The sequence below is a fragment of the Eleutherodactylus coqui genome, chromosome 1 (genome assembly GCF_035609145.1).
Source record: "Eleutherodactylus coqui strain aEleCoq1 chromosome 1, aEleCoq1.hap1, whole genome shotgun sequence".
Taxonomy (NCBI): domain Eukaryota; kingdom Metazoa; phylum Chordata; class Amphibia; order Anura; family Eleutherodactylidae; genus Eleutherodactylus; species Eleutherodactylus coqui.
In genome coordinates, this window is record NC_089837.1 from 430257 (window position 1) to 440169 (window position 9913).

The 9913-nt window shown below is 46.6% G+C and overlaps 1 protein-coding gene across 1 annotated transcript in view; it reads left to right on the forward strand.

Annotated features, from left to right (window-relative positions):
- The window catches only part of LOC136618078 (oocyte zinc finger protein XlCOF7.1-like), a 148848-nt gene extending 139531 nt beyond the window's left edge, over positions 1-9317 (forward strand). Inside the window, exons 6-7 of the mRNA XM_066594302.1 lie at positions 4738-4747; positions 8224-9317. Coding sequence (XP_066450399.1) covers positions 4738-4747; positions 8224-8872 — 659 coding nt within the window. The 3' untranslated portion in view covers positions 8873-9317. The remainder of the gene's footprint in view (positions 1-4737; positions 4748-8223) is intronic.
- Positions 9318-9913: the final 596 nt, after the last annotated feature.

A 9913-nucleotide genomic window follows, 5' to 3' on the forward strand; every position in this document is an offset into this window, starting at 1 on the left:
CTTAGTTCCGTGGTCTGGTGATATACAGTGGGGTCCATCAGTGATGGTTGGTCTCCGTCCTCCAGATGTGATCAGTCTTAGTTCCGGCGTCAGGTGATATACAATGGGGTCCATCAGTGGTGGTTGGTGTCCGTCCTCCAGATGTGATCAGTCTTAGTTCTGGGGTCTGGTGATATACAGTGGGGTCCAAAAGTGATGGTTGGTGTCCATCCTCCAGATGTGAAACAGAGAACAATCAGGACAGCGCTCCTCCCTTCTATGCCGATACGATAGTGAAGTGAAAAATGAAAATGACCTACCCGGTGTCGGTGGGAAAAGCCCCCAATGTTGAGAGCTTTCCCACCATACACCTCCAAGTCTCGGTAGACACGTAATATAGATGAATAGCAATCTAAAAGGTGTACTCCACATCTCCCTATGCACACGGGGAGCTAGCCAAAGCCCGTTGTATCCCCAATGAAGGGGCTCAACTCCTCAAGAAGTAAATGTAAAAAAAAGAAAAAGGGCTCGGCGCTCTATGGAAACATTCCAGCAGGAAAATGGAATGAAGATATTCCCAATGAGTATTTATTGGATAAAACCTTATATACAACGCGTTTCGTTGCCAAAAACAGCCACTTTATCAAGCATAACAGTCAACAGTAAAACAAACACATATCTATACAGCGTGGGACTTACAATCAGCTGTGAACCAATCATCTTACTCCTGCCCAGCCCATCCTCAGTGCAGCAAAGCGTGTGTGTTACAGCGGGGGCGCTATGCAATCCACGCATCTTCCAGGTTTCGCCTCCCGCATGTGACGTCATGACGCTGACCGCGTCACGAGCGTCTCGACGCCTGTCACGTGAGCCCATCCCCATGGTGGCGCCGTATATCCCGTGTGTCTTTCAGGTAGCGGCCGCTGAAGATGACGTAATGATGCTCAGCGTCATACTACCAGGGGATGGTGTGCGGCCGTATATGAAATGCCGCTGTTAGGAACTACAATGCATACGAAAACCGTATGACAACACAATGATGTGCTAAATGAAACATCTGATATGTTAAAAACCGCATATATACACGGATAAACCTAATCTCATGTATTCAATAACACCTGCACATATGATTGACTAATGGTGATATACAGTGGGGTCCATCATTAGTGGTTGGTGTCCGTCCCCCCGATGTGATCAGTCTTAGTTCGGGGGTCTGGTGAGATACAGTGGGGTCCATCAGTGGTGGTTGGTGTCTGTCCACCAGATGTGATCAGTCTTAGTTCGGGGATCTGGTGAGATACAGTGAGGTCCATCAGTGGTGGTTGGTGTCTGTCCTCCAGATGTGATCAGTCTTGGTTCTGGGGTCCGGTGATATACAGTGGGGTCCATCAGTGATGGTTGGTGTCCGTCCTCCAGATGTGATCTGTCTTAGGTCGGGGGTCCAGTGATATACAGTCGGGTCCATCAGTGGTGGTTGGTGTCCGTCCTCCAGATGTGATCAGTCTTAGGTCTGGGGTCCGGTGATATACAGTCGGGTCCATCAGTGGTGGTTGGTGTCTGTCCTCCAGATGTGATCAGTCTTAGTTCGGGGGTCTGGTGAGATACAGTGGGGTCCATCGATCGTTGATGGCAGTAGGAGTAAGAGGGTTTGTTATATTTCACTGCCGTAATAGGGGGGGTGTTGGATTTTCCTGTAGTTCAGGGGTCTCTAGGGTGACATCCTATATTTGTAATCATGTATATGAGAGGGATATTATATCTTACAGGGATCCGCTGACGCCAGTCATATCTGCTGGCAGCTCATTACAGAGCAGGCGGAGCCGAGCGGAATAGAGTCATCCTCAGTAGCTGACAGTCTTCCCGGCATCAGCGTGTGTCCAGAGATAGCTGTCACTAAGTCCCGCCCACTGGACTCCTTAAGCCACCATTCACTGAGTCATCCCGCCCACTGCACCCCTGAGCCTAGAATGAGCAGAGATTTAACCCCAAATGACCCAGCACTCTTAGTGTTTCTGGTGGAAGCTGTGTGAGGATTTCTGTCTTCTAGTTTTTCTTTTCTGAAACCATTTTGGGGTACAAATAATGTTCTTAAATCACCTTTGTGGTGTTTCTGGGAAAACAGAATAATAAAGCACTTCCTGCGCCATCTCTGTGATCTGTACCAGCGATGGCAGTGCGGTATGAATGGCGTCACGTTATCCTTCCTGTCATTTCGATACCAAATTTATATAGATTTCTGCATGTTTCCTCCTTCTCTGATAGAGGCGCCTGCAAGACTACAACCCCAATCATCCTTCTCCTGAATGACCCCCAAGATGGACGGCACGGAGATGAGCGGAAGGATATTAGACGTCACCTGGGAGATCATCTACCTGCTGACCGGAGAGGTGAACTTCCCTCCATTCCTCCCATCTGTCTTGTATTTGTGCCATCCCTGAGCGTCTCCCTCCATCCACAGGAGTACACAGCAGTGAAGAAGACAGCGACTCCCATCATCCATCCTCACTCCCTGATCCAGAAGCTTCTAGAACTCACCAACAAGATGACGGAGCTGCTGACAGGAGAGGTGACTGCGGGGAATGTGGGGGGACATTCTAGCGGGGGGCTCTGGCTGATGACTGGATATTGTGTTGTCAGGTTCCTATAAGGTGTCAGGATGTGGCCGTCTATTTCTCCATGGAGGAGTGGGAGTATGTAGAGGGCCGGCGGGATGTGTACGCGGCCGCCATGCTGGAGGCGGGGTCACGAGGTAAGAGGAGTGGGAGTATGTAGAGGGATGTGTATGTGTCCGCCATGCTGGAGGCGGGGTCACCAGGTAAGAGGAGTGGGAGTATGTAGAGGACCAGCGGGATGTGTACGCGGCCGCCATGCTGGAGGGTCTCCCACCCGCGGGAGGTATGAGGTTGCCTACATTCTTCTATCATTGGATGTATAATCCATTCCATCACTGTGTGTCTCCACAGATGGAGCCGGGAGGAGAAACCCACCAGAGAAATATCCCCGTCCTCCGTATTCCCAGGACCGTTTAGAGGAAGATGTGCTAGAGAACTGGCAGGTAGGTGGTGCTGAGTGGTCCTGTAGTACATCTATATAGGTGGTGAAGCTCTGTGGTCCTGCTCTATATAGGGGGTGGAGCTCTGTGGTCCTGCTCTACATAGGGGGTGGAGCTCTGTGGTCCTGCTCTACATAGGGGGTGGAGCTCTGTGGTCCTGCTCTACATAGGGGGTGGAGCTCTGTGGTCCTGCTCTACATAGGGGGTGGAGCTCTGTGGTCCTGCTCTACATAGGGGGTGGAGCTCTGTGGTCCTGCTCTACATAGGGGGTGGAGCTCTGTGGTCCTGCTCTACATAGGGGGTGGAGCTCTGTGGTCCTGCTCTACATAGGGGGTGGAGCTCTGTGGTCCTGCTCTATATAGGGGGTGGAGCTCCCTGGTGGCCGGTTAGATTTCCCGCCTCTCCACCATATTGTACTGCATTATTCCATGTGACACATCAGGGTGAAGATGATATTAAAGTGGAGGTAGAAGAAGAGAGGATGAGGGGCGATCACCCGTGGAAGAGTGAAGTGGAAGAGGACGTTCCCGCAGGTAAGTGATGATGAGCTGGGGGGTTCCTTCAGGTTCGGTTGCTCCTCAGCGCTTTAGTAACCCCTTCTTGCAGCTTTTCTGACAGCCCCATTTTCCTTTACTCTGACACGGCACTTTGTGGTAATAACTTTTGGCGCGCTTTTCCTTATTAGAGTGATTTTTCAGAGGTTTTCCCATAATGCATCATACTTAATGTTAGGGGTAAGTTTTGATATACTTATATGTTCATAGAAAACATGTAGAAAATAGCAACTTGTGAATTTCTCAGCTTGTAGGACAGATAGTCGTAGCACACAAAGTAGTCAGGGAATAATTTACTATATGTTGGCGTCCTTTTATAAATGTCCCTTTGGATATCAGAAATCTTATAAGTATTGCAGCAATTGTTCCCATTAGGGAGCGCCTCCCATCCGGACAGGAAGTGGGGTCCTCTCAGATCTCTTTGAGGGAGGCAACACCCTTCACCTCCTCATTTACTGTTTCCTGTGAGTGGGAGTGGTTGGGAAAAGGATTCCCGGGATTCCTCCAGATCTCTAACAGTAGGGAACTGCAGGGACTCTGTGCCCCAAACTATGTAGGAACGCAGGTTACCTTTCTGGTGTAAGCACCTCCAGCAGCCACTGGATAGGTCTGAAGAGATGGGCGCCCAGAGGCTCTCCAGCCCGTCCCGTGTGGATTCACCGTGCATGAGGGGTTGGATTCCAACTGTGCCTTAACCCTGCGAGAATGCAGAAGAATACGGCGGCTGTCTGTGTGTCAAACCTCCAGATCCAGGACCTGATGACAACACAGTGGTCTGGAGGGGTAAGAAGGGCTTCACTTCTGAGCTTTGGCTGGGTCTATGGCCTCTTGGGCATGGTCTGTGGCCTAAGAGCTCTTCGTCCGATAGAGGCAGCAGAAGCTCAGTTGTTGCTCCTGGTTATGAGCCTTTAGATCGGCAGATCGGTACAAGGTCTGGTAGGACCAGCGTGAGGTCAGTCTATACTTCCGTCTCGGAGTTATTAGTTGGGCAGTCTGGGGTGTGTGCTCTTCCTACGATGAGGTCTTCAGTGGAGAAGTCAATGAATAGAATAAAGCCTCGGCTCCTCATTGTACCCCTTCAGTAAGGTATCTCTGGTGTTGGGTACCTTTTGGAGGTCTGAGATAAGACTGCTCTGATTGCACAAGGTACAGTTTTCAGAATGTGGAGGTTACCTTGGCGAACACTAATGCCTGTAGTAAGTTTGTATAAGAAACCCTCTCCCTGAAGTTGCATCCTTATGTAAAGTAGTAGTCGTAAGGTGCCTTTGCACTCTTAGCTTCCTAGTCAGACAATATCCTCCTTGAGCTTCTACATGTAAGGCTTGTTTCACATGGGCTACAAAATGCATGAATGGGAAGCTCAAGCTTTCCTATAGGTTATTTCAAGCTGCAAAATATCCCTCATGTGAAAGAACCTATTGGAAGCCATGAGCTTCACATACATGCATTTTGTAGCCTGTGTGAAAGAGGCCTGAATGTTAGTCGGTCCTACGTTCTGTCATGTGGGATGTGTTGACCAGCAGTCACTGAAGGCGATCTGTAAGATTGATCCTTTGTACATCCCCACACGGGTGGGACGCGTTCCTTTAGCTGACCTACATGTTATATATGTGAAGCCCCGGACCCTGGCTCTATCTTCTGGTTACTCTGGGGGTCTCAGCCTCTTTTTCTCTGACCCTGTCCATGTTTCTAGCCTTTGGGGGGGAGAACTCTAACCAAGGAGGGTCCTCCCTGCATTGCTGAAGTGTTACCTTAACACTGGAGTGGAGCAAACATTTTCTTTAGCTCTTCCTGTCTTGAGATTTCCTCACTGGGGTCCGGAGTTTAATATTGGGGGCCTTGTTTTGTAGAAATGGAATAGTTTTGTCAGGACACCTTTAAAAATATACCTGGAGTTTTAAAAAGAACCCTTTGGTGGAACGCCGAGGTTCTTACTTGTCGCTGCTTGCAATCCATCTCCAGGTGGGGGCGCCGTAAACCGCTGTTCTGCCAGGCCTGTGCCGGCTGGGACTTCCTAGCTGTGAGGCTGCTCTTCTATGACTCTATGGCAGTGTCCCCATGACCCAGGCTGCGAGACCTGGCGGATACTTCATGCTTGATGCTGAGTGGTAAAGGAAGATATTGCCTATTATGAGATGAGCGATGCGCATCGGCAGCGAGATGAGCGGAGGTTGTGTAGACAGCTGTCGTACATTTAGTTTCAATCCCGTCTTCTGGCCCGAGTCCTTTCTATCGACATTAACCCTTTCCAATCCACTGTCTGACCTGTAAAGACATTATGATTTAAGGCTGTAGAGCTACAATGTTGGAAGACACCCGTCGGGGTTCTCTTACTGTATATTGCCAGCCTCTCTGCTGTCGGAGCCTATCCAATGTGTCACCTCATGCAGTACAGGCTTTAGCCAGCAGATAGCGCCGCTGTATAACAGCAGAAAAAGAGTAAACCCCCCCCCCCCCCTAGGAAGACCAAGATACAAATTGGATTGGAAAGGGTTAACTCTTACTTGTTCCTTTTTTAACCCTTTTTCCCAACATAATCCGGTGTTTGTGTCTCTGACCTCTGTTGGGAGTCGTTAGTGACTCACAACTCTGCTCTCATTGCATGGCCAAAATACGTAAGGCTGAGTCTGGTCATCTTGTCCTCTGTGAATCTGAGTCCAGCCGGCTTGCCCTCCACTGATATATGGGGTCTTATAGGATTCAGGACTTCTCTGTTTGTTACTCTCACCATCCACGGCATACGCAGCAGCTTTTGGCCGCAGCTTAAACACATCAGACCTTTTTCTATGTGCTTTTTTCGCAGTTAAGCTTTCACATCCATACATGGCTCTGGGGGAAACGGTGGTTTGCACTATCCTGTGTTTAGTTGCGATGTCGATATCCCTACTTTTTCCAGACTTAGTCCATGTTTTAGCATCACTCTTCACCCCAATGGTATCCTATGTTTTATTTCTAGCATAATTCTCCAGCCTGGTCAATTTTTGAGCCAAGGAAGATGAAGTCTCACACACATTCTATGACCTTATTGCCATTTTTTGCAGTTTTTACTTTCAGCTTTTAATCTTACAATTCTATTGAATCTTAACGTTGCATATACTCCTGGTAGTATGGGAGATGGCTTTCCTGACCTGAATTGTTGCAGCTGAGAGATTGGTGAAGAGAAGAATTCCTGTGTATGGACTTGGTAAATTATTGGTTTTACGAGCTGCGACCATTAATTAATGCTTCTTTAATGTGGTAGAAGTGTATTCTAGCTATGATATCATGTCATACACCATCGAGGTGAAATTTTGGTTTCTGCAATCTCTATGAGCCCTAGCAATAGCTCATGTGACGAGCTAGAAGGTAGAAGCGTGTTCATCAGTTGGGTTAGATATTCATTTCAATTCTTATGGGGAAATATTTTCAGAAATTCCTTGAAATTTTACATTCTGTCTCCTGTTGTGATCTTTAAGGTCAACCAGTTTGCTTTTAATGGTATCAACCAGAGCATTGAAAGTAGTAGATACCTATTCATGGCCAAAAAGTTTCTTTCCTAAAGGCTACTGATGCTGGCTGATTTAAACATGGCATAGCAAGAAGGGGGTCCTCTGTGGCAGATAGTGTAGGTTTTTAGGGATGCGAGGCTTCCATTCTTGTCCTATGTTTCTCAGGGCTATCAGTAGGTGAGGAGAAGCTGAATCTGCCATGTGTGTGGGCATCATATTAAGTTCCGAAGTAGTGCTATGTGCGCGGTTTAAGCTCATCATGCCTCTTACTCTGCTTGGAGACTCCAGGCTTTTTCACCTGGATGCGATCCTGGTGATGTAGGAGAGCCAGTCCGTCTATCTCCTCCACACCATGAGCTGCCAGGAGAGGAAGAGCTGCAGGTCCCAGTGTCTGCCTTGGGGGGTTGTGAGCAGTGGACAATTCAGACAGTAGCTTGGGCTGTACTTTTGGTTGCTTGGGGGCCGATCATCCTTGCTCTTCCCAGTCAAGAGCGAGGAAAAGGGTAAGTAAATTGCCCGCAGGCTTGATTTTAGCATTGCTTTAGGCGTAGAGGAATGAGCAGAGATCATTCTGATGCTGCCATCCCAGTCTGTACCTAGGCCATGCCCCCCTTAAAGGTCCTTTTTTCAGCAGAAACTCTAGACAGACCTTGTTTTGCAACATACAAGTAAAAACCTATTAATTTCTTATGGAAATCAGACAACAATGATTATTTTGGAATGTTTGGGTTTCCTAGTAAGAGAATTGCCCCGTCTGTCTTACTGGTGGATCAACTTCTGCTTCACAAGCTACATGTGTGCCTCCAGCCTAATAAAAATGTGATACATTTGTCTACTTTGTCATTTAATAAATAATCACAAAATTCATGTTTTTATTCTTGACAGACAATCCCCATGAAACCTCTGAGAGAAACTTCATGTTATCAGTAAATTATAAAATAGAAGATGAAGATATCGTGCAGCGCTCTTCAGGAGAAAACCTCATTACCCTTAATGTACCTCCAGGACATCACAGTACAGATCCATCATATATTCCACCTAATAATATTGAGGAACCTTCTCCTGACCAATCACAGAGTGTTACCTCAAGTGCGGGTCAGAACAGGGGGAAAAGGTTTCAATGTGGTGAATGTGGAAAACGATTTACAAGAAGCTCAGGTCTTATTATGCACAAAAGAATTCACACAGGAGAGAAGCCCTATTCATGTTCTCAATGTGGGAAATGCTATACTCGTAAATCAGGCCTTGCTATACATGAAAGAATTCACACAAGACTGAGACCATTTACATGTGCAGAATGTGGGAGATCTTTTAAAGATAAATCAGATTTTGTTATACATGAGAGAAGTCATACCGGAGAGAAGCCGTATTCATGTTCAGAATGTGGGAAATGTTTTACAGATAAATGTCATCTTCTTATACATGAGAGAAGTCACACAGGAGAGAAGCCATATTCATGTTCAGAATGTGGAAAATGTTTTACATATAAATCACATCTTGTTGTACATGGGAGAAGTCACAGCGGAGAGAGACCGTTTTCATGTTCAGAATGTGAGAAATGTTTTATAGATAAATCAAGTCTCGTTACACATCAGAGAATTCACACAGGAGAGAAACCATTTACATGTTCAGAATGTGGGAAATGTTTTATGCAGAAATCACATCTTGTTAGACATCAGAGAATTCACACAGGAGAGAAGCCCTATTCATGTTCCATATGTGGAAAATATTTCACAAGAAAATCAAATATTGTAGCTCATCAGAGACTTCACATAGAAAAAAAGCCATATTCATGTTAGGAATGTGAGAACTGGTCTAAGCAAATATAAGTTTTAGCCATCCGTTATTCACAGACCCTAAGCAGCCAATAAGAACATTTATTCTTTGGGTGGAATCATTCTGGATCTGCCCAACACCCAAATTCAAACCTGTGAGTGGGATCGTGGAGAAAAAGTATTGTGGATAGAAGGAAGAGAAGATCCTGGTTTACTACCAAAGCAGCAACACTAAATGGTCTCCATGAACCTTTCCTCTTATCACTGTAATCATAAACCACCCAAACTGATAGGGGGGGGGATCATGGTGAAAATGTAAGAACAAAAGTGGACTTCAAGGTAGTGTGGAAGCAAGGACACTGAACACAACTGATTGCAGTGAATAACCCAGTGACTTTACTAAATAGAAATAATACAGCGTAAGCAGTGCAAATGAAAACCGTGAATGTCAAATACAATAGTTAAATTATTTAAGGTGCAGTCAATAAGTCTGATCCAGCGCTTTATCTCAATAGCGGCATCCTATATAGCAGTGTTCCCCAACTCCAGTCCTCAGGGACCGCCAACAGGTCATGTTTTCAGGATTTCCTCAATGTTGCACAGGTGATGTAATTATTGCCAATGCCTCAGACATTGCCACAGGTGTTCTTAGCATAGGGTATCCTGAAAACATGACCTGTTGGTGGTCCCTGAGGACTGGAGTTGGGGACCCCTGCTATATAGAAATCATAGCATACTTTGACATGAAAGCATGGATGCATTATACAATTGTATGGCTGGGCCCTGCAACATGGATTTCAATTTTGAATTGTAGCCTCTGTAGAACAATGGCAACGTGAGAAGCGGAAATCTTACCACCTCTAAGTGCCGTAGGACCGCTGCGGTAACTAAAGTAAAGAAATGGAAGCTCTAGTAATACAGCCTATGTAAAAGCGGACTGGAAAGAGGCACAACGTGCATTGGTACCTAAGTCTTCTGAAGAGGAAGGTGGAGGAGTTCCTCAATGATCTGCCCCTATTGTAGCAGGAGGAGGCCACTTCCAGTCCGCTTTTATGGGAAGTTCTG